Raw genomic sequence first — 26,303 nt, 5'->3', positions numbered from 1 at the left:
TGGATTCCCCATCCCTGGAGGTTTTTAAACTGGGATTGGCCGTGGCACTGAGTGCCATGATCTGGTAAAGGGACGGGAGTTGGACCAAGGGTTGGACTTGATGATCTCGGAGGTCTTTTCCAACCCAATCCATTCTATAATTCTATGAAGAGTGAATACAGATATGGTTAAAAAATAAACCAACCAAAAAAAAAAAACCCAAACCCACCAAAAAACCTGTATCACTCTTCAAAACCAACATTACACAACTTATATAAGCAAATAAAAAGGTAGTATTTTAAAATAAAAAGCTATTTTACTGTATTTTAGCAAAACTTTTTTTAATGTAAAATATAAGTTCCTAACAAAGTATTCAAGGGGTTTTTTTGCTACTCTGTAAAACTCTTAAAAAATCAGCCAACACACAGATACATAATTTCCATATCCATGTTTTGTTTATTAGAAAATATATAAAATTCATATCTTATATTCAAGGTCTCTATAACTAGATTACAATGAGATTACATGTCTCAAGAGCTGAAGAAGGCAAAGAGCTTCAGAACAGCCTCCACAGATTCCTTTGCATTCTTTTCAGCCATACTGGACTCTGAAAGCACCAAAAGTATAATCTGCTGTTCTGGATGCTGCTGATTTATTGTGATCTACAGTTTCAGATGGAGACCTCAGATTAAAACATGATGCCAAGCACCCTTTGGGACCAGCAAACTGACCCAACTTCTCAACAAGCTACGAGGCAAAAAGCAAGAAACCCTTTGGAAAGGCTGTAGCCAACAGATCCACAGCACGACTGGACAATGAGCAAATGCATTCCCACATCTATGCAAGAACCAATTCTGCACCTAAACTTTATAATGCCTGTCTCTGTTAGACATGAATCACATAAACCAGAAAAAAGTGGTACCCAGAGGATTACTGAATTTATTTAGTGGTATTTTGACAACAGAAAGGGCAAGACTAAAATACATTTAAGAGGAAACACCCAATGAGCTCACTCACATTAACAAAAAGAAGATAAAAAAAGCTTCTGATTAAAGAGGTAGAGAATTTATGCTTCCAAAAATTCCCCATTATACAATATTCAGATCAATTGCAAAAGCTTAAGTAGAAGATAGATAATTACACTAATTCTCAGCAGTGCCTATGCACAATGTCCAGGGCACCCGCGACTGAAGCAGACAGATTGAGCCTCCCCTGACAAAAAAAAACGTCTTTTGTAACAAACTGTGTTAAGTGGCAACTCATTTATCACGATCTTTAAAGGAAACATGGTACACCACCTCTATTTCACTCAAGTGCATTATTCCAAGGTAAGCCCACCTAAAAAAAGGTTAGAAAAAGCTGTGATATTCAGCAGATTTGAGATAACAGAAATACTTGTGGCACAGTGCAAGATGCTGAACAGAAATTCACCTTCGTTAACAGATCCAAGGAAAGTTCTCCAGGACCCACAGCTCTCTGCTGTCCCTGCCTACCCTATCACAAACCAGCCACACGGTCCCCACTTCTTTAGCAGCACCCAGTGCTAAATCTGAATTATGGGATTCAAACCCAGATGGCAGCACACAGCAGGAATATCTGTCCCAGTCATATCTTTCCACCTTTTTATCCATGGAAATCCAATTACTAATTATTTTTGCAAATCAAAATTTACATCTCAAGACTACGAAGCAACACAAGAAGTCTCCTCTGTCTCCTGTTTTCACCTTCCCCTCCGGTACTTTCCCACCTTCACACCCAGCAGATCAAGCCCTCACTTTCTCCCAGAATAGCACCAACAACCACAGCTCTGACTCGCTGCTCAAAGCAGATCACTCTGAAGTTATACTTATGTTTTGACATATGAAGGCACTTTGTCAGAATACGTGGAAAGAGCTAAAACTGAACAGTAAGTAATAAAAAGCCTTCCGGGAAGGGTCCAAAGTACATCAACAAAAAAGATGCAGCCAGAAACATCAGAAACAAGAAATGGACATGAAAGGATGCTGAATACACTCAGTGGTACTGCTATGACACAGCAGCTTGAACAAAGCAGGTAGAAAGGCTTGCAGTATATGGCCCTTGGTCTTTCATTCCCAGAAGCATAAACATAATCATGGTACAATTTAAACAAAAAGTCATATGTGACCATCTGCAGAAACAAAGACAGTCAATCCTTTTAGTTATCGTAGTCTTCGTAGCTGGAAAATAAAAAATACTCAGTTGCTCACTTTTTAAAAAAAATTTACTTTTATTTACTTTACAGATACCTGATTTAACAGTTTCCCACAGCATCGCAAAAACCCAGATGAGTTTGTTTAAATCCTTTTGCTTCCATAGGTAACAAAATCTACCATAAAACTTCATCTATGAGAGGCTTTATGTAAAACCTCAAAAAGGCAGGAAATTGACGCTGCAGTACATTACAAATAAGAGAAACTGTGTATTTTTTCCTCTTTGCAATATATAGGCAACATTTATACTTATTTAAATACCTGCCACTCGGATAATACCATTGGTACTAGTATATATGTCAGCATTTTATTACATGAAAATCCAGGTATTTTAAAAAGATAGATATTTTACGCGGAAAATTCTGAGGAGAGGAAATATACAGTAATTACTGCCAACCTAAATTGGGCACATCCACCCACCTCTCTAAAAGACACCACAATCTGCAACATTTCTAACTGTGTCAAAGTTGATCTTGTATCTTTTCTGTAGAGTTAAAAGTGCTGAGAGGTTCTCAAATTCTTATCCAAGAAGAGCCAGCCCCAAGGCGCCATCTGAAGTACTAACAATGTGACTACATGAACAAAACCAAACAGCTTAAAATGTGATGCTTTTCTAGAAAGTACTCACTCTTTTAGTGCACCTGCAAAGACGCAGTTCTCTGTAGCTGGACAATTAGCAAGGGTAAAAACTTACCAATAATAACAAGAAAACAACCAGAGCAAAAACAATCCCACCGCTCTTCCTGACTGGACAGGGAAGGTGGTTCTGGAGAAATAACATTTTTACAGCCAAGGATAGGGATGAAAATGCAAATGAAGCCTTTAACCACTTGACTGGGGAGAGGGGGCACCTTCTCAAAAGGGAGCATTCCATGAAGCACAATTATGAACAGAACACAGAAAAAGTTAGCAAGACTCCCCAAAACCACCAAAAGCAGTCAGAAAAGAATCATCTTTACTGAGGTTAAAGTCCCAACCCTACTGTTTATTTTTGCATTTGGCAAGTCAGAGGTAACCCAACCTTAGTGTTATATACCTACATTGACACATTAAAACCACATCATCTTTAGTTCAGCATGGTTGCTGGGGATGCAATAACTTATCAGTTTTAAAATGCTAGAGGAATATGATAATCAACTACAGGTTCACTTGTTAATTGCATTATCTTTACTGTAACAGCTTATTAAAATTACAAACATGAGCAAAGGTCTTCACACTCTGCATATTCAAATTAGTGTCATTCAAATTAAAACTGTCATTATACACAATTTAATTAGACTCTAGTTTCTATCCATTTCTATCTACTTTGAGGCAACCTTATTTAATCTTTGGCTAAAAACACTACTTTTCAGTAAAATATTTTCAGTTTCTCAGAAAACAAAGGCACAGACTTCAGCTGGAAACTCTGAGCAAGAAATGGCTGCTTAACATGTATTAGAGGAGGGCTGTTCTGAGGCCTTTCAGGAGAACTCTGCAGAGAGAGAGTCAAGAAATTGCAGGAGGCATCCAAATGGAGACCTCTTCATCTACCTTTAAAATACCTGTTTTCTCCACATTAGTACCATGTCATGATTTCAGCTTCTGCCATAATGATGATTCTTCTTCGGATTTCCAGTAGTTTCTACTCATCCTGCTGTCTCTGTCTGCATCCTTGCCTGGTCTCAGTCAGCCACTCAACACCACTTAACAGGCATTAGAAAACACAATTGGAGCACTCTTCACTCTTTGCCCAAAAAGCAAATTGCTTCTAAAAAATTAAGTTTATTTTCAGGAAAAAAAAAAGAAAGAAAGGAAAAAAAACCCAAAACACAAGACCAGACAGCATACTTCAGAGGAGTGCCAGAACTGGGGGATAAGAAGATATACATACACTGTCTAGAAGGTTGTCTGTTGATTACACAGTGCAGTTATTGTCTTGAACTTGTAGGTCTTAGCTTTGTTCTAATTAGACAGGTATATAAAAATGTTTTGCAGTTAGTTACAGAACAAATGTGCTTATTGCTAAGCAGAAACTGTTTTTGAGTAGAACGTCAAACAGGCCAAGTATCTGCAAAGTTCATAAAATACTTCCTCTGAGTCAGCTTTATTTTATTCAGCCATCTGAATGCTTGCCATTTCACATAAATCAACCAAAGCAGATAAATTTACAGTCAAATAAAAACTTGGACAACAGCTTTCAGTTCAAGCCACAGCCTAACTGTGTATAAAAATTATATCCTTGTACTTATTGTACAAACTGAAAGAGCTGTGATAACTCAAGCCAAATTGTTTGAATTCAAGGAATACTTAAAGTCAAAATCTGGGCTGATCATACAGGTCTCAACTCATTTCTCTGCATTCAGTCACTAAAAAACGTTTGACCACAGAGTGACTGTACTACCCAACAGTTCAACAACAGCAGGTAAAAGGATCAATATGTACAGAGCAAGACCTGTATTTCAGAAATACAGTTTTTCCTCTTAACAAAGTACATGGATTTAGTTTTTCAACAACCACTAGACTGTGTTAATCTATTAAGTGAATTAATAAGTAACTTGCATTATTGGATTAAGTTCTACCTGTATGGGAGCAGAAGTAGGTACTGATTTTGCAAAATCACTGATAGGAGACATTGCCTTGCAGTGCTAATTGGTTTAGTTTTTTAGCTTCAGTTACTCAGGAAACAGGAGACAATATAAACATTAGAAAAATCAATTCAAATGAAAAATTTATTTACTGTAAGCATCCCAGACCATAACAGAATAAAAATGGAAAAATTCCAGTGTAACTTTACCAAACAAGTGAACATAAAAAGTTACTTATATTGATTTAGTAATCTACATGGGGAGGGGATCTGCCATGGCAAGCAAGATCCTGCTCCTCAAGGTCTGACTTGCTGCAGTTTCAGCACAGTTAATCAAAGGGCCACAAATAGTGGTGATGTAGAACTCAGTTGGGGTGTGGGAAAAGAGGCTTCACATGTCCTGCTCAAAACAACCTCTGCTTTAGTTCCCTCACACAGGAAACAAGGTGGCTGTGATTTTGTTTAACGCTACTTCTTCCTGCATCAGAAGACTCACACTAACAAGGTTACCTTTGGCTTCTCCAGAGCAGTGTGCCCAGGTGACCAAGAAGGCCAATGGGATCCTGTCCTGTATCAAAAATAGCGTGGCCAGCAGGACCAGGGCAGTGACTCTCCCCCTGTACTCTGTGTTGGTGAGGCCACATCTTGAGTGTTGTGTTCAGTTCTGGGCCCCTCAGTTCAGGAAAGAGATTGGGCTGGAGCGGGGCCAGAGAAGAGCAATGAGGTTGGTGAAGGGACTGGAGCACAAGTGCTGTGGGGAGAGGCTGAGGGAGCTGGGGGTGTTTAGCCTGGAGAAGAGGAGGCTCAGAGGTGACCTCAGCACTGTCTAGAACTACCTGAAGGGAAGTTCTGGCCAGGTGGGGGTTGGTCTCTTCTCCCAGGCACTCAGCAATAGGACAAGGGGGCACAGGCTCAAGTTCTGTCAGGGGAAATTCAAGTTGGAGATCAGAAAAAAATTCTTTCCAGAGAGAGTAATCAGGCATTGGAATGGGCTGCCCAGAGAGGGGGTGGATTCCCCATCCGTAGAGTTTTTTAAACTGAGATTGGATGTGGCACTGAGTGCTGTGATTTGGTAAAGGGACTGGAGTTGGACCAAGGGTTGGACTTGATGATCTCAGAGGTCTTTTCCAACCCAATCCATTCTATGATTCCATACATTTAACACACACAAACAGATTATATGACTTGGTTTTATAACTTAAGTTCCATTGCTGAGAGCACAGATGAATGGTTGACCACAAACTCGTGCAACCATCTCAGAGGTTCCTACATTCCCCAGGTCTTTTGCCAGAAGTCTGGAGATGCAAGGTTAGAATCCAGTGACCACAACGTACGAAGCTCAGAAGGGAAATACCCCTATAAATAAACTTGAACACTACTTTATGTTGCTAACCTCTCAACATCATCACACTTCATCCAAAACCCAAGAAAACTCAAGTTCAGAGTCAAGTTTGTCTTCAGGTCCTTCAAAAAGCCGCTTTCTGTTCTTTGTTTGTGCAGTCCTGTGTGAAGAAGGGTATTTTTAATGCAGGGTATTACGTGAGTTGCTCAAAGCTCTCTTTGACAGACTGTGCTACTTGACATGTGAAGCATTTTCTGGGGTGACAAAAAGAAAACAAACCAAATCATCCTGATCAATGGCAGATAAAAATAGCTACTAATGAAAACAGTGGAACAAAAAAATAACCAGAAACAGACATTAAACTGTCTCATATATTAAACCAAGGAAGAACAGATGGTAAAAGAGAGTTGCTGACTTGCCACACAACAAAGTTGACTGTCAGGAAACCTATAGCTCCCTTTTAGCCCTGCAGCAAGGGACAGAAACTTTAACAGTATCTCCTCATCAGAAAAATCATGCAGATAGTGAAGGCAAATTAATGGATCACAGTTTAATACTGACACAAAGTAAATGTTTTACAGATTTACATCACAGGGTTTAAGGAGATATTTATAGATGAAAGCTCAACTAGCTTTTTACCATAATATTCTATCACAGGTGAACCATTAAGATCTTTCAGGAGACAAACTCAAAATATTCCTGAGATTGCCTCATTTGTAACAAAAATCAGATTATTCCAAAAGAACACAAATCCAACTACATTTGGTGCAATAGTTCAAAATACCTTAGTGAATCATCGGTCTGACTGGTAACAACCAGAGCCTTGATAATGAGTATTTCCACCCCAGTAGAACAACATAACATTTTGTTACATCTGGCAAGTAACATTTAAGGTGAAAATCTACAGGTCTTAAATGAGAATAGATCAAGAACATCAAGTTCCAAAATACCAGAACTGAAAATTTATGTCACTCACTTATAAAACACGTGGCTCCCTACTATGCTTTGGAAGACAACACGTAGTGTTCCCATCTTGAAGAGAGCAGATGCAGGCAATGTGGATCAAGGCAGGAACAACTGATTAAGTGTGCAGTGAATCCCCTTTGTTGCTCTGTGCCATTTGAGCTTATCAAGAGTCACCTTCTGCTTATCTGGTAATTATATATTCCAGCAGTGAATTCTGATTTCTTCAGTTTAACACAATGCTCCTTGTCCTGTACTGCAAAATGCTCCATGGACATCCAACAGCTACTTTCAGACCACTGTTTTTCACTGTCTTAGAAAGAGAAATGAACCCAAGATTCCTGATTAGCCCATAAATTCAAAACTTAACATATATAATGACTGCAAAACTACTATTTTAAAAGGTACTGCTGTCTGCAGTTTGAGATGTCACCTGGGAATGCTTCAGATTCTTCACAAAAAATCAAGCTGTCACCTTACACAGAAAGCAGCATCCCTTTACACATCCCAAGTCTCGGCACCAAAGGGGGACACGCTCATGAGATAACTCACACACACACAGTTCTGGTGGACAACATATAGAAAGCACTTTATTTCCGGCTGGGGTCTGGTTATAAGGGTTCCAATAGAGGGTTTGGAGGGGATTAGAAAGCACAACTGAGGGCAGGATTAGGAAGGCGGGGATGGCAGAGGAGCAGGGCAGGGAAGGGGTGTAGAAAAAACTCAGGGAAAAAACACACAGAGAGGGGGAAGGAGCATGGAAGATGTAAGCCCAGGAGGCTGAGCCCAACACCCAAGCAGTAACACACCATAGCCAGATGCTGTTAGAACTGACCCTCGATGCCTTTATCTGGCCCACATTTATTTATCCCTGTCCTTCCATTGCATTGCTTCTCACTCTGCAGAAGGCCAAGAGTTTAAATTCCCTTAAATCACAGACCATTTCAGCCCTTCTGAGGAAGCATCTGCCCCATGAAACACACATTTATCCTTCACAGCAGAAGTTCCATGAACAGAAGGACCAGAATGACAGACTTTGTATTAACTTTGATGCACGTGTGGTTCCAGTTATAAGATGTTGGCACAATTTCTGGCTTAGGGTCCCATCAATGACTGAAATTAAAACCTCAGTGATAAAAAGCAAGAACTGCTTGCAAAATTATGAAGCCAAGACCCTCCAAAAAAACTTTCACTTAAGCTTAACAAAAGGAAGGAACTGCGCTGAATGGCATCATTACACACTTAACTCAGCTTAAACCAACAGACGGAAATTTGGCACCATTCCAAGATGGAGTGCAAAAGGTCTTGTGTTTGCACTCTTAGTAAACTACCTAAACTGAGAAACCAGGATGAAAGTTAAGGCTTACAAGAACTCAAACAGAAAAAACTCATTTGATGAAACCTCCAACTACTGGTACAGTCTAGATATTGTGCCTTAAGTACCGTAGTCTGGTAAATTACTGGAAAAAACATCAGACTACGATACCCAAATAGAAGTGAGAAATAAAATTATTATTAGAAGATATTCATTCTCTTTAATAAAAGCAATTCTAGATTAAGAGTATTGTATAAACTCTGATTAATCAGTAAATGTACTAAGAATCTCAAAATAAAACACCCAAAACCCAAAAGTTACATGCAATAGTCATACTACATACAGAAAAATAATGGAAAAAGAAAATTTAAGTTTCAAGTGGACTCAGAGGGAAGATCTGAACTGACTCGCAAAATCAGTCATAGGGAAAACAGTCACACTGAAACCCATTTAATGGGTCACAGAGGCTTTACCACAACTGGATATTTAAATCACAAATACTCCATATCCAGGAATATCACTTTGGTTAGAGTATGAACCTATTCCTGCATGAAACTGCCAACATTTCTTGATATAACAGACAAGTCTAACATAGTCAGCCAACAAAAAAAGAGTCTGTTTTAAACTAATACAGCACATTTATCTATACAAAAAACTCGCTTCTGCTTTGAATCTTGCTCTAGGCTTGTATAGCACAGGATACTGAGGTGCTGGAGTGAGGCCAGAGAAGAGCAACAAGGCTGGTGAAGGGACTGGAGCACAAGTGCTGTGGGGAGAGGCTGAGGGAGCTGGGGGTATTTAGCCTGGAGAAGAGGAGGCTCAGAGGTGACCTCAGCACTGTCTAGAACTACCTGAAGGGAAGTTCTGGCCAGGTGGGGGCTGGTCTCTTCTCCCAGGCACTCAGCAGTAGGACAAGGGGGCACAGGCTCAGGCTCTGCCAGGGGAAACTCAAGTTGCATACCAGGAAAAAATTCTTTCCAGGGAGAGTAATCAGGCATTGGAATGGGCTGCCCAGAGAGGGGGTGGATTCCCCATCCCTGGAGGTTTTTAAACGCAGATTGGACATGGCACTGAGTGCCATGATCTGGTAAAGGGACTGGAATTGGACCAAGGGTTGGACTCGATGATCTCGGAGGTCTTTTCCAACCCAATCAATTCTACGATTCTATGATAAAACCAGTCCTGCAGTGAAGTGGTACTTGATTATCTGGGGCTAAGGAACTGAAACAGCAGTGACTTCCCAACAGGTTATTCCTTACCAAACGTGCAACATGTGGCTCTCACCCCACCAATGCACCGTAACAGCTCAGGACAATCTGCTGAGCAATATCAAAACAAGTGTTGGTCACCTGGTAAACAATTTAAGAAATAAAACATGTACCTCCTCTAAGACAAGTTTGAGTTCACACATTACATTCAACACCATCTGAGTATCTACAAAAGCACAGCCAGGACATCCTGCAGGGACCAATTATCCTTACTGTAGTATCAAAAAGCCAGGATCCACTCATTTCAGTTAAATTGTGACCTACAAACCTCTCTCTCATCAGTGGGAACAAAGATGAGGTTCAAAAGCTGATCTGATGATAATGAACAAGGGTACTGCAATAAATTAAATACCAACAGACTAACCATGTGCTTGAGTGCATGAGCTTACATGGTCAGATGTGCAAAATCAGCAGGGACAATTCTGCTTTGAAATAAAATGAAAAATTGGAAAGGCAGGATAAGAAAAATCACCTAGAGAAAAATTATTTATGCAGTTGGAAACATGGCAGAAGTTACAACTGGGCTGAAAAACAGCTAATACCTGACAGGGTTAATTATGTCGGTAACTGCCAAAAACTCCACAAAGCTCACAGAAAGTGAAGGTGACACTCACACAATGCAGAGCACAGCATCTCATTAGATGTTTAAATGAAATGTTCTGAATTCATCTACTAGAGACCCAGTACAGGAATTAATACCATTTTAAGTAAGACTGACAGGAAAATGATATATGGATTAGAAAAGTTGTTAAAGGTTCAAACACAGCAAGGTGGTGTTGGGAGGAACCCCCTCAGAGAATTTTTCTCACCATACCAGCACAAAAGGTTTGGGCTTGGAGTCCCAGGAGTGAAGACAAAAGATAGCTGATGACTTTCAGATTCAAGCTTAATGGTCGGGTGGAGGTGAGAAAAGAGAACCCCTGCACCTGGGGGTGGGGAGAAGTTTTTCTTTCTTTGTTCCCTGTATGCTGGTTTGACTGTTTGGGGGGGTTTTCTTGCGGCAGGGGCAGAAAAGGAGCCATTGCTTGCTGGTGAGCTCTCTTTTTCTGGCTCTGCTTTTTGTTTTTCCCCCTCCATCTCTGGGCACACTGAGCTTCAGAGAGAGAGAGGAGAGACACAGTTGCTTCGGGACACTGCAGACCTTTTCTTTCCCTCTTCCTGGGGACCGATTTGGACTGCAAGGAGATTCCTGTGAACTATCACCATTTCCTCCACTTCCATCTTTTCCTTCTTGGTTTGGAACAGAGGACAAGGAGGGAGAGAGAGAGAGAGAGGGAGAAAGTCCATGTGAGTTCACCCCTTATCTCTGCCTCACTGGGAAAAGACTGAGAATTCACCTCGCAGCCAGCCGAGGTGTGACACTGACATCAATACAACTGCTCCAGGAAGAACCTACTTTTGGGGGTCGTTCTCTTTTGTTTTTTACTTTTGGTGCTGGGGGAGTAGTTTGCTCTGGTCTGTTTACAGTTATATTTATATCCACATATATATGTATGTATATATATATTAGTTAAGAACAGTTATCCTTCTTAAATCCATTTTCTAATTAAAGTTCCTGTTTCTTAAACTTAATAAAGAGTGACGTGATTATTGTGGAGGAATCCTCTACTTTTTGGTAAACATTTTGGTTTTTTCCCCTCAAACTAAGACAAAAGTGAAAATGTTTCCAACAGAATCATCACTTTTAAAAAGAAATAAAAGCCAATTAGGTTACAGGCAGATTTTTGAGAAATTCTGGGTTCACGCCCACACATTTAGAAGTAAAAGTCTCTTCCCATGGAAATCTTTACCAGGAAACAAAGAATTTTAACAGAGAAATTAGGCCCTGACAAAAATGCCGTTGCACAAGAAATGGATCCGTTTCCTTTACATACAATTACCTAAGCTTTAAAAAAATCTTAAACTTGATGTTTCCAAGCAATATTTTACATACTCATACTTGGTACTTAAGGTTAGTTGTTGAGAATTTGAGTCATGAGATTGCAAGTATCCAGTATGTATGGCCAAACTTCGTGAACGCAGATTTGGGCAGGGCTCTCCCCACGTGCCCTTCCAGCCTGCACAGTGGATTTTTTGGGTGAGGCACAGCATGTGCAGAACTGGCCCCACCGTGTAAGTCCCAAGGTCCATCTGCTACGGCCGAGCGAGCTTGAACACAGTGAAGTCCTCGGGACTGTCACAGCCCCCGGTACTGACCAGGGCTGACCCTGCTGAGCATCTGACGGGATGGGATGGCAGGGAGGCTTTAACTGCCTGGGGACGGTCCCACTGAGACTCGAACTCATGACCTTGTGATCCAGAGTCCAGAGTGCTCACCATTACACCGCGGGACCGCCCTAAGTATCCAGTAAGAGGCCCCTTACTGAAGTTGGCTTTCATGTAATCTACTCAAGAAGCTTTGCATCCAAACAGTAAGAAAATAAAAATCCAAAGGCTCTTTAGAAGTTATCCACTAAGCACTACAATTCCAATTAATTGCAAACAATTAAAAAATGAGAATTGAAGATCAACACTTTTAAATACCAACTTTAGTTCTGGTCATTAGAATCTTTAAGCTACTGCATAGAGAGGAGAATGTTTAAAATGAGCTTAACAAAAAGTAAAGATTAATTTTTTTCCACATTAAGTGATTAAAAGCCACTACATTAGGAGCCACTTGGGAGAGTATTTGAAGAGCCATGGTTTCTAGATAAGCTCAAATAGGTAGATTAACTGAATTTGCCCAACAATAACTTTTAACAATAATATACTGTAAAAAGTTTCTCTTCCTCCATCAGGTTTTCCACTTTGTGCAGGTTTCTTTCCCCAACATTAAAAAAGGCAGGAAGAGCAAATATGTTGCAAACTGTAGTTCACTGCATTACAAAAGAAAAAGAAAAGAAAAAATAAGAAAAAATCCACCCACAAACAAAAAAGGCACAAGAGAAGATTTTCTAACTGAAGCCAAGTACTCACATGAATGTGCTCTCATCTGAACGTAACTCAATGGAAAATCATGCACTGCATGCAGGGCAGTAAACTCACTCTTAGGTTACTGATCTTTCACATCTTCAAGAGACACTCACTTCTTCACAGAATGATTGCAGAGTTCATCTATTTTCTGCCTCCTCAAAAATTCTTATCAGCTTCTTTCCACAGAAAGGAGAGATGTGAAGCATCACTCCAACAGCAGAGATCCCTCCAGAGGAGCCTGTCAACCCTAAGAATGCACTGGCTCCATTTTGAGTTCCAACAGTTTTCAATTTCCTTAGTTTTAACCTCTGCCAATTCTCCTGCATTCAACCATCTTGTTTTGGCATCCCCACCAGGTAAATGTACGTGTGGCATTTTCCATTTTAATAACTTCATATACATCATCACCAGAACACAATAAATTCCTTCTTTGAAGAATTCCGTAACCTTAAAAACAACTTTTCCTCTACCTGTACTTCATGGAAACCCCATAATCCTGCCAATAGAATACATGTAATTTAATTTGTATTTCTTTTTCTTTTCAAATCCATAACATGCTTTTCTTCCTAAGAGCTGTATGCAGTGTACTCTCCTAACTATACCCAAGGAAAAGATCCAATGCAACAACACAGCACAGGGAAGGTAAGAACTGACTCAAAAGGTCAAAACTCAGTTTTTGACCCCTCCAGTAGGTTTAAAAGAAAGTATGTTTTAAGTTAAGCAACAATTGTGTGGCAGTAGAGCTTGGAGACCTCTAAGTAAGGTCAAGGTTAGGCCCTGACCACCCAGCAGTGACAGTTCACTCACCCTAAGAATGCAGGTAATGAAGGTCACACCAAAGGCTGAGCACACACCCAGATCCTGCGTTAGGAGGGACACCACTGAGACCTTAATTAAGAGCATTTCAAGTCACAGCAGATCAACATCCTTCAACTGCTTCACTAAATTGAATGGCCCATCCACAGGTTATTTTTCATTTATTTATTGTTCCCCTGGGGCGGTCCCGTGGTGTAAAGGAGAGCACTCTGGACTCTGAATCCCAAGGACCTGAGTTCAAGTCTCAGTGGGACCGTCCCCTGGCAGTTAAAGCCTCCCTGCCATCCCATCCTGTCAGATCTCGTCAGATGCTCAGCAGGGTCAGCCCCGGTCAGTACCGGGGGCTGTGACAGTCCCGAGGACTTCCCTGTCACTGTCCAAGCTCGCTCGGTCGTGGCAGATAGACCTCAGGACTTAAACAGTGGGGCCAGTTCTGGACATGCTGCGCTTCACCTAAAAAATCCACTGTGCAGGCTGGAAGGGCACGTGGGGAGAGCCCTGCCCAAATCTTCCTTCACGAAGTCTGCCCATACACATTGTTCCCATCCTGCCATACACTTAATGAAGATGGTAATTTCAATCAGAACATGATCCATCCCCAGAAGATTCCAGTATTAAACCAGTCCAAATTTTCTTCAGTGAACAATAAAAGCATCTTAAAATCAGAGTATGCAGTTGCTTCAACATAACTTCAACTCTTGCAAAATACAGTCCTTTTCTTTGCATCCGTGCCAAAAAGCAACGTTTAACGCAAACCACTTGACTGTGCCTGCAATTACAAATGAAGCACTGCAACAATATTGCATGACATTTTCCTTCAAGTTGTAATCTACAGGTGATCTACAAAGCTAAAGCAACAATTTGGAAACAAAACAGACAATTTACTACAGGAGAGGTTTCAAAACAGCTTTCAAAGTCAAAGCTCACATGCAGGTTGCTCAAGAAGCAGGAACTGCACAGAAAGGTTCTCTGCAAAGTCACTTGATTGTAAGTTTTCTACACACTGCAAATCAGAGGATTTTAAATAAAATAAAATTTAAAAGTTCAACCTCTAATAATACTCAGGAAGCCTGAATACCTTAAAGTACACAGCTCCAGGAAAAGTCACCACAAATAGTTATTATTGAGTATATAAAGTCTATAGGAGAAGAGAAGTTTCAAAAATCATGTCTTGGCATCTACCTGGGCCTTGGTTCAAATCACGTTACTGCATCATTACAAGGACAATAAAAGAGGGATTTCCTGACTCAGTGTTTAGAAGGAAGAAACACTGAAAAGTAACTATTTGTTCCACACGTCATTACACTAAAACAAAGACATGCACCCACTAGTTAAGCAAGTGTAATTATATTAATAAACAGACACAACTACAATTCAACAATTAAGATTTTCTTTAACTGTGAGTTGTTAACCATAGCGGTACTAATTCTGTTTTCTTTTCTTAAGCATCTGACTTAGGCATCTACTTTCCTCCAAAAAAACCACAAAGCAAAGACATACAGAGAATACACTTCGGATTTGAAATAGACTAAATATTTATGTCGGGTTCTCAAGTGTTTCAACAGCTATCTAATACCTGAAGAAATTACAGGAGATTATGAAGGAAGCAGTCTAGCAAGGCAAGCCTGGCATTTTTTCCACTGCTGAGCTTTAATATTTCAGATGTAGAATTGCCCTAGACCACTACTCAAAATGTCTTACTTTGAAAGCATCAAGAACGAAGCTCAGTTTAATGGAAACTTCTGCTTACTCTGTGTCTTATTCTCAGAGGAGGTGCTTGTCAGTTTTTATTCAACAAATCATTTCAGAAGCAAAGCAATCAAAACTACTGCTTAGCCTTTGAGAATATAATAGGAGAATTAGAACTGATTAATAAGGAAAACAAAGGGCGATCTCTGTCTTCAGTTTCTTAAGGAAAGTTTATAAACACTCACATAAGAAACAATACAACTTAGAGAAAGCAAACACAGTTTCATGAGACAGAAATGTTGAAATATTTATTATGGCTAAATATTACAAAGTAACACCATTTCTATTAACTTTTCAAGTATTCTTAAAACATTAAATATAACAACAATAAAAGGGTATTTCAACATCCACTTTTGATTTTTTTTATATATATATATATGCATGCAGTTCATAACCACCTCACCCTTTAGTTATATTTAATGCAAACACCAGAACACCTAGAAATCAGCAACCATACTTATGGAAAAGACCTCACTAGCATCATAAGCCTCAAACCAATCTGACTCCTGGCCCAAAGAGCAAGTTACAGGACTCCACATGGCTGAAATGGGGCCACTTCCAAAGCACTGCACCAAAGCAGCTCAGACAAGGAGCAGACAACCTGCTCTAGGCTATTCAACAACCATTCAGCCTTATGCACCCCCAAATTTGAAAACCCACTCTCCAACTTCTCTGGCACAACAGAGCAGGAAGCCACCACATGCTGCTATTGGCAGATCCATCATCTCCAGGGCAACAACAATAACTGGAAAAATACACATTTTATGAAGTACATTCACACTTGAAGCACAAGAAAGGTTCTGCAAAACTGATCTATATCCCTGAAAAAATGCTCACTGGAAACCACACCAGAAGCATTTGATGCTGTACTCAATACTTGCTCAGTCACAGACACCTTACATTGTTGAACTGAACACTGAGCTGTGTCTGCAATAACAGAAACCCACAGAATCACAGAACCATAGAATGGATTGGGTTGGAAAAGACCTCCGAGATCATCAAGTCCAACCCTTGGTCCAACTCCAGTCCCTTTACCAGATCATGGCACTCAGTGCCACGGCCAAGCTCAGTTTAAAAAACTCCAGGGATGGGGAATCCACCCCCTCTCTGGGCAGCCCATTCCAATGCCTGATTACTCTCTCTGGAAAGAATTTTTTTCTGATCTCCAACTTAAATTTCCCCTGGCAGAGCTTGAGCCCGTGCCCCCTTGTCCTATTGCTGAGTGCCTGGGAGAAGAGACCAGCCCCCACGTAGCTATACAATGGTACACCCACACTAGCAAGTCCCCCCAAAACACTGCTCAGGTATCTTTTCATACCACACATTCCAATACAAAGAACCCAGATATCATGCTATGCACATGTGGGAAGTTTAACTGATAATTCTACACTAAACTGACAACCAGAAAACAGTTCCTGTATAAATGCATTATTTGCAATATCAAGCGTCACAGACACCTGAAAATAGCGGAACACAGAGATGACAGATCTAAAATTGGTTTGCATCTTCCTTGTGCCCATTTAGCAACCACAAACATTGTTTTACTCATTTTTTATTTCAGAACAAAAAGGTAACATACTGACACCCAGGTGTGGCTCGGCTTCGCTAACGAAGATTTGGGAAGGGCTTTCCCCCCACGTGGGTGTGCCCTTCCAGCCTGCGCAGTGCATTTTAGGTGAGGCTCAGCGTGCGCAGAACTGGCCCCACTGTTTAAGTCCTGAGGTTCATCTGCCACGGCCGAGCGAGCTTGGACAGTGACAGTGAAATCCTGGGTGCTGTAGTTTCTAGTCCTGACACCCGGGTACCCACAAATAAAGCACAGCCAGCAGATGACTAATCGTGCAATGCACAGCAGAAGGCAGCCTTGCACACACCACCCTTGGTAGCAGAAAGAGCAGGAGAACATTTGAGATTATCTCCAAGAGATAATACATAGAGTATTCTCATTCTTCCAGCACTGACCATACACAGATAAGCTCTATATTTTAAGCTTTAATAAGTAGGCTACAGATAATTCAATTTACTATTACAGAAGGGTATCACTGTCAGCTGAAAACCTCAAACCAAACCAGAGAACACGATCTCAAAGGATGAATGCAGCAGAAAATAACCACAAATTTAAGAATCTAACTGCAGATTACACTGCAATGTTTACCAACACAAGTGACCAGTAATACATAAACTATTCCATCTTCATATTTAAAACAGACATATTTTTTCAGGGCATAATGCTACCAGGCACAGAAGTTAGAAACAAAATCATTTCTCTGCCATAACCCTCCCCAAATGTCAGGGTATTAAACCATTAGCCATCATTTTATTTCAACAGTCACTTTCAAGTACTTGATTTCTATATTTGGGGGTTAAAAGAAGAGAAGTAGATGCATTTTTAGTTTAGGAAACTGCTACTCCTTGTAGTAAATTTCCAGATAATGGCACAAATTTCCATGCAAACAAATGAAGTGTTAGTAGTAAGTACAAAAATAGTAAAACTGGTAACAAAATTTTCTGATCAACATCTCATTTTCAATCTAATTTTGGACCAATTTTTCTTCTTGGTGTTCACAGTCTTATACAGTCCTAAGTGCAATTGCTTGAAACTATACTACAGACAAATGTAAGAACACCAAGGTAATTTTACAGACTTTCTCCAGCTCTAATACATCACCACATATACCAGTTACGAAGACAGTTTTCTCCCTTCCTCCTCTTTTTTTCCTGTAGACAGCAGAAATGCAAATTTTACTTAAGACTAACGAGTTTTGTACCAAATGGATTATGCACTTGGATGCCAGACTACAAAGAAACCTGTAATCAATGTCTGAAAGAAAAAGGGAACCCTTGAATTTCAAAATTCTAACTCATTTTTGTAATCAAAATTATAAATTATCTCCATAGAGTTTCACTGCTTCATCAGAGGAGTTTTCCCCAGTTTGGCCTGTATTTCTAACACTGTCAATAGCACTATTATGTTGTTTGCCACATGTACATAAAGCCTGCACAGGACACCCGCTGTCTCGATGACAAAGCATCAAAGTGTTATCAAGCCAAATTACAAAAGAGAAAGCTGGATACCAACAAACTGACACTTGGCCATTATAAATCACTTTTAAAATTATTATTATTATTATTTTGATCATCATCATGTCAAAACTGGGTCACATATCCAGTAGCATCAGTTACATACAAATGTACCCAACCTTACAAACAGTCTACTATCATAAAAGTACTCAAAAGAACGAGATAAAAAAATAAATCAGACATCCCAGAAGGAAAGATGACAATTTGGGTCATCACTGAAGCCTAAATGAACTGTTCTGGATGGTATTATTCATTCATACTAACTATAGTTTCCCATTTTCTGCAGTCCATGGGGAACAAACTGTTTACATTTGGTTTTCTTTGCAACCATACAAACTAGAAAGGTTTGTTTAAATTAAAGCTTTGATTTTGTAGCACATTTTTGTGGCCACAGAAGTGCAGGACACACAGTACCCTGTGCCTGGTTACGTACAAGGTTTGCCATTTTGCACTCAACCATAAAACCATTTTTTTTTATTCAAATGAAAATCCAAGTTCAAATTACTTCTGTCATACTTGCAAGCCACATTTTAGACTAGGTCCACACCAAATGCTCTTCTTAAGATGGTATTAACCATACCATTCTCATTATTTATTCTTCTCATCAAGTTGCATATCAGACATGTTCTTTTTAACCACTCTAGAGTGATCAGTCCAGCAGAGGAAGAGCCATGTTTTCTCATGAGATCACACAAAACACACATTATCATCACAGATTTTTAAGAACTACATCAAAATACTTGCAATCATCACCACTCAAAACAAAGAAAGAAACCCACCTACTACCATGAGTGTGAACTCAAATCCTCTCTTCACAGACTTCCTGTAAACTTGATTTGGAAGGTTTGCAAACCCCACATATCCTTCAAGGTTCTTCTGTTGCTAAAGCAAGAGATATTTAGAAAAGAAAAAGTTAAAAGAAAAGCATGTGAATTCCTAGTTGGCTTGAATATTTTCTTAGTGATTTAAACAGTCACTTCATTTTCACATTTACAGGAAAATGGTACCTAACCAACCTCTCAGCAACCTAAGCTGCCTACATTCAAGACAGAGAAATGAAGCGCAGCAATAAATTAGAAAAAAAGATCTTTTTTGACTGGATAGCCAAAAACCTGGCACAGCAATTCAGCTCTGCTAACAGTATTTTGAGCAAGTACAATTGTGCCATTAGGACTGTGCAAGCACAAGAGTGTGCATGTGCAAACAAATTAAAATAGAATCAACTCTGTATCAATGCCCATTTGAAACACAGGCAGGGAGCAGGAAAGAAACTTTCCGATACTTCCACGTGATGCTGGCTCTGCCCCAGTACTAATCTGATGCCTCTGCTTTGGGTCACACATGGAGGCCTTCATGTTAAGCCTAGAAATCACAGAATGATAGAATGGATTGGGTTGGAAAAGACCTCCGAGATCAGCAAGTCCAACCCTCGATCCAACTCCAGTCCCTTTACCAGATCATGGCAATCAGTGCCACAGCCAATCTCAGTTTAAAAACCTCCAGGGATGGGGAATCCACCCCCTCTCTGGGCAGTCCATTCCAATGCCTGATTACTCTCTGGAAAGAATTTTTTTCTGATCTCCAACTTAAATTTCCCCTGGCAGAGCTTAAGCCCGTGCCCCCTTGTCCTATTGCTGAGTGCCTGGGAGAAGAGACCAGCCCCCACCTGGCTAGAACTTCCCTTCAGGTAGTTATAGACAGTGATGAGGTCACCTCTGAGCCTCCTCTTCTCCAGGCTAAACAATCCCCAGCTCCCAGTCTCTCCCCATAGGGCTTGTGCTCCAGTCCCTTCACCAGCCTTGTTGCTCTTCTCTGGACCCGCTCCAGCACCTCAATATCCTTTCTGAACTGAGGGGCCCAGAACTGAACACAGTACTCAAGGTGTGGCCTCACAAACACAGAGTACAGGGGAAGGGTCACTGCCCTGGGCCTGCTGGCCACACTATTTTTGATACAGGGCAGGATCCCATTGGCCTTCTTGGCCACACTGTTGCCTCATGTTGAGTTTCCTGTCAATTAGTACTCCAAGGTCCCTTTCTGCCTGGCTGCTCTCCAGCCACTCTGTGCCCAGCCTGTAGCGCTGCAGGGGGTTGTTGTGGCCAAAGTGCAGGACCCAGCACTTGGCCACATTGAACTTCATCCCATTGGAATCAGCCCATCTCTTGAGTCTATCCAGATCCCTCTGCAGAACCCTCCTGCCTTCCAGCAGGTCAACACTCCCTCCCAACTTGGTGTCATCAGCAAATTTGCTGATAATGGTCTCAATCCCCTCATCTAAATCATCACTAAAGATGTTAAACAGGACTGGACCCAACACAGATCCCTGGGGAACACCACTGGTGACTGGCCGCCAGCTGGATGCAGCTCCGTTCACCAGCACTCTCTGGACTACACCAATGCTGCATGACTTGCAACAAACTCCCCATGGAGGCAAAACTGCAGTTGCCTTATACTGTGAAGAAGGTTCCCAAAATATTGCCTCTACCATGAAACAGGAGCAGAATATTGGATATTATCACTGCTTCTTTTCACCACAGTAATGAAAATACTTGAGGTGCTTAAAATGCCTCTTCCTCACTGTACTAGACTCAGTGATCTTCCAAAGATCAGCTGTGCTACCTTTAAACCACTTGCAGTAGAATCCTAGAAATATGTTTGTTATCACAGCAGGTTTGAGGATTGCCTTATGAGACAAGACAGTTTAGTCCTTTTACAAAGAATCTGAAGATACTTTGAGAAAACTGTCTCCTTAAAGCAACACAAGGCACAGCTGCTCATGGAACAATGATTTCGGCCTTTAGGCTTTATGCCCACACAAAGCTGAGAGGATGTGATGTGATGGTGGTCCTGTCTCAGTTTCACAGTTTAAGAGTTATACATATCCACACAGCTGAAGTGCTGTCTGCAAGTTGAAATTCTACTCTCTGAGATTATCTTCAAGAGGAGAGAAGAATTCTAAAAAATAATTTTTAAAAACATTCTTCTACTGGATGCAATAGAGCATGGTTAATTCAAGTCTAGTATGTGGTTGACTCAGACTTCAATTTTTTTTCTAAAACTGACAGAATAAATTTAATTCAGTAATAACTCCTAGAGTTATTAAATTCAAAAAAATATTGTTTTTTATTAAAGCAAACTTTCCTTGCATGCATATAAATCCACTATCCCCTGTAAAGCATTGAATGCAAGAACAACCAGCTTCTTTGCAATCCAACAGTCAATGAATGGGCTCCACTTTAAGTCACAACGGACTCGTCCATTTGGCAAACAAACCATTATTCTCAAGCAAAGCTACACCACTACAAAGACTGAGTTTCAAGTTCAAATACCCACAACGCAGCAAATGTTATTACTTCTCTAAATGTAGGAATCTTTGTCTTGTGTTATAAAGAAACTCTTTTTTAAAGATGATTTTTGTTTCAATATAGCCTTTGGAGCAGCAATAGTATCATATGAAAGGTTTAGAGCATTTAAAAAAAATCATCCAGGAATTTAAATTCCAAGTACTTGCTTTAATTTTCCAATCTATTACTACAGTTGCATGTGAGGAATGGAATTTATCACAATTTAAAACCCTGAACACCCCATGCTTTAGAGATATTACGTGACATGCAGGTCGGTACTTTTTAAGATATTAAAGAGCTCCTTAACAGTGCAGGTCGTTAATAACTATTAAGAATATGGAACTGCCAGATGTAAAATATCTAATCAGAGTCAGACACTCCTTATAGCTCTACTTGTCAACCACCTGCATGTTTTAATATCTACATACCTTTTAATGTGTGTCATGCTCACCACAAACAGCTCACTCCCTCATTAACTAATGCATCTTTTGCTTAAAAGGATGGGTTTACATGGAATTCTTGTTTTAAATTGCTATTTCTCGTCCCTTCCCCTTCATACATAGCTCCAGAATTGGGGTGGTTTTACTCCTAAGAACTTTTAAATCATTGGGTATGAAATGCTAAAAAAGAATAGATGGCACCTTTTGGGTTGTTTGCTCTGTTAAGTGGATCTATAGCAATTACAACCACAATTTTAGATAATGAAATATAAACATTACTAACCAGAAAGATGTACATGTATGAAGCACTACATGAGGCAGTAACATTGTATTTACCATGAGCATTTATAGCCCATAGGAAAGAGCCTTTCAAAACACTGAAGTTGGATGCCAGATTCATATTTCTGGTATACCAATTAAAATCAAAGCTTTTAACATCCTGTTTTTTAAATGGTTACATTTTTTCATAACCTGCTACTTCTAAACTGACCAGAACAAACTAGGAATTGAGTTTCTTTAATTCCTGCAACAGCTTTTAAAAGAACTTAGTATTTTTTTGTTAAAGAATTGACTTCTGCTGTATTGATCACGGAGCCAAGTGAGATCTCATGTTTCTAACACTTACAATAAACAGCTTCCCCTTAACTTTTATCTCTTCTGATTTTCAACCAGCTGCTACCTAAGCTCAATTTTAGTTCACCTACTAAAACCTAACGCTGCTTTTATTTCCACAACATCTGTAAAACATCTGTATCAAAGTAATACTTACAGCTACTTTGTAAACAACACGTTTCCATCATTTCCAGTATTGAAGGTGTGAGTGGGACACATCCAGAAGTAGTCCAGTAAAGCCATGAATTTGAACCATTGCAGCAGCGAGTTCATACATGTGCAGCCACAATCCAGAGAGAGGGGCAAGGAGGGAGAAAAGAAAAGAAAAAGTTACTTACATTTGACCAAAGTAACCCCACAATACTTCCCACCTACCATGCTCAGCATACAGTGTTTCAAGCAGAATGACAGAATGGTTTGGGTTGGAAGGGACCCTGAAGATGATCCACTTGCAACTCCCCGCCAAGGGCAGTGACACCTTTCACTGCACCAGGCTGCTCACAGCTCCACCCAACCTGGCCTTCAACACTTCCAGAGCTGGGGTATCCACAATTTCTCTGGGCAACCTGTTTCAGTGCCTCACTACCCTCATAGTAAAGAGCTTCTTCCTGACATCTAATCACAAAACCCACCCTCTGTCAGTTTAAGGCCATTCCCCCTTGTCCTACAACTTCATGTTCTTGTTAAAAAGTCGCTCTACAGCTCTCTTGTAGTAACCTTAATTTAGTTTGTTTTATACACGACAGCTTAATTTCCCAGTAATATACCACATGATCTCCACACCACTTCATGATTAAGACAGATAGTTATTCAATAGCTTTTTTGACTCCAGTTATTCAGTGTGCTTTTTGTTTGCCATATGCCACCTGAATCTCTAATGGGGGTTCAACGGTATTTATGTCCTTCAGAGGTGCTCACCAGAACACGGGATCTCACTTCACCACACTACTGCACAATGTTTTTATTTTAGAGTGGAAAAGGTACAAAGATCAAAACTATCATCCTAGCAAAAGTCTCTCAGGATTTTGTATTTCTGTGTCACATTATATGTTCAGTGAACAGTGTTGACTAATTTCATTTGCAATAGTGACGACTGGAGCACGGCTACAACCTTGGCCACAATGCCCACAGTTCAGCAGCCAGAAAATAAGGAACAAATTAGGGAGCACAACTGAAATGTTTCTTCAACACCACCTAACTATGTGCATGACGAGATATCTACACCAGCCCTCCAACATGCCACTTAAAATACTTTAACTACAAACCTGTATCCTGTATACAAAGATTCTTTCAATTTCTGGTTTTTGTTAAACATCTTTCCATGCTTAAGTATTTCAAGACATCAATACCAAAAAAAGGAAGGGAAAAAAAAAAGAAAAAGCTCAACAGCAAAACTCTAGGCCAGCAGTAAGATGCTTCTGCACCCCAACAACTAATTTGTTCATCAATCCCATACTCCCAGTGTCTCAGAGTCCAGCTATAGAAGATTTACCCTGTGTTGGAGACTACAGTTCAAAGTGGCACTGAAGTCCCTTCTGCTTTCCTACCTAATACAACATAAGCCTTCTGTTTTCACAGTCCCTCTCGTGCTCTATCCAGAGCTGTAACTTTCAGCACGTTGGGTACTTGCTTTTTTATCCTCTCAGAAGAGTGGAGCAGCAAAGCACTGCTGATCAATTCCCTCTCTGTGTCCTGCAGAACTGTGGCTCAGTGCAGCTTTGGCAGGAGAGCAGATGCACATGCAGCAGAACTGGAGAAGCTGTACAGGCTGGAATACAACAACTAGCCCTGCAGATCCTGCAGCAATAGGAATACTCAGGAATTTTAGTATCAACCAGCTTAAGTACCATATTACTGTTATGTATCATGTTGAGCGATGATTGTCAAGCACAGAGGAGTTCCAGCTCACCAAGTGCACAGGAGGGGCTGGTTCCCAAGACAAAAGCTATTTCAAATCCCATCATCCAGCAAGAACAGCCACACAGGCAATGCCAAAGTTACTGTCTTCAACAGTTGCCAAAACCATAAATCTAAGGTAGCACATACAGCAGAATAAACAGAGCAGTATTTCTCTGAACACCTCAGCAGTCACCAAAAATCTACCCCCCAAGCATTTTAAGATAGGTGTATTTTTCCACTAAAGTAGCACTTGACCAATTTCTCTTCCCTGCAAACTCTTATTAGCATCACAAAACCAGAGCATCCACAAAGGTCCCTATAGCAAGGACTCCCTCTGTGTACTGCTAAAGGGAGGAATTCATCATTTAAAAATCACCTCCTGTTACAGTTACTGCTGCACAGTAGTATCTGTGCTGGAAAACAGCCTGAATAATCTCTGATACATCATTCAGAAGGAGCCATTTCATATCTCTGATTGCTTCTGCTGCTCTTACATAACAGTGTACTCTTCTGGAGAGGCCAAGGCAAGAGCTACACACAGTACCCAAGAGACAAAACACTCACATATCCACACAACGATCATGTGCCATCTCTTACTCTGATCCTTTCTTACTGATTGCCAACACATAACTTATTTGACTCCCACCCAGTGTTGAGCTGTTGACAGTGGGAACTGTACACAGGCATGAGGTCTTGATCCTGAGCTTTAAAAAATGTTCACAGCTTATCACTCAGGATACAGCACGACAGCAGCCCATGGGTATCACTTTACATTCACCTGCACTGCATTTTAGCCATCATTTTGTCTCAGCTCTTCTAACATTTTTAAGTTCTTGCAGTTGTTCATCATCTCTGGTTTAACTTAACACAAATGAAGGCAAGGCATACAAATAATTACAAACGTGGCCTTAGCTGACCTTCGATGCATCCACTCTGTGCACTCAAAGTTATTTTAGTAGGTCTCCCTCAAGCAAAATGTCACAGCCAACATAATCCAGCTGCAGAGCTCGTGTTTTTACATCCATCATCTGAATCAATGGATAAATAGCCAGTAGCAAGCTGCTCTAACTATGCAAATGAGTGAGAAAAAGAGGCAACATCAGTGGCTTTCCAAGGAGTTCTAAGGGAGAACATTGAGAATAAAAAATTGGAGTTTTTTCCCCTCTCTCTCAAGCCTATCATCTTTGCTCTCACCCAAATGTCATAATTTACATCTCTCCTTTATTCTGGCATGACTGCATCCAGGAATGATAAATCTAAAGCCATTCTTCAAATTCTACCATCAGGGCCAAATGATGACAGGCTCTGGCATAAGGTCCACTGCCTGACAGGAACACACTTACTTCCTCCGATCAAGAGGAGATGGAAGTCCAAGGTGAGCTGAAGCCACCAATGACTTCTACAATGCGCAGCCTGAGAGTTCAGCTTGCACTCGACACAGGGAAGTGCAGCTGCTTTACACTGGTAACAACCAGCAGCCCATCACATGATGTTAGGAAAACTCCTCAAGATTTATGACATGGCCAAACCAGCAGCAAATATTAATGAAGACAGCTGGAGAGAAAAAAGAAGACCAAACAGAAAAGCAGCGTGACATGAGGGAGTCACTGTCCTTTCCAGTCAAAGTCGGCTTCAGTGCTTCTCAATCAAACTTACTCTAAGAGAAAGAAATATAGTAATTTTTTTTCCCTATTGACCTTCTGGGAAACACTATTTTTAAAAGTATCCAGAAGCATCATAGAAAACCCA

At 40.4% G+C, this 26,303-nt stretch overlaps 1 protein-coding gene across 2 annotated transcripts in view; it reads right to left on the bottom strand.

The window, feature by feature from the left end:
• The window catches only part of SEPTIN7 (septin 7), a 65,928-nt gene extending 46,793 nt beyond the window's left edge, over window positions 1-19,135 (bottom strand). For both annotated transcript variants that reach the window (XM_071561405.1, XM_071561406.1), the window contains exon 1: window positions 19,039-19,135. In XM_071561405.1, coding sequence (XP_071417506.1) covers window positions 19,039-19,048 — 10 coding nt within the window. In that variant the 5' untranslated portion in view covers window positions 19,049-19,135. The remainder of the gene's footprint in view (window positions 1-19,038) is intronic.
• Between the last annotated feature and the right edge of the window lie 7,168 nt (window positions 19,136-26,303).

Source organism: Pithys albifrons, chromosome 7 (assembly GCF_047495875.1).
Source record: "Pithys albifrons albifrons isolate INPA30051 chromosome 7, PitAlb_v1, whole genome shotgun sequence".
NCBI lineage: Eukaryota > Metazoa > Chordata > Aves > Passeriformes > Thamnophilidae > Pithys > Pithys albifrons.
Note: the sequence above shows the minus strand (reverse complement) of the source record. Positions and strands in the feature narration are given on the sequence as shown.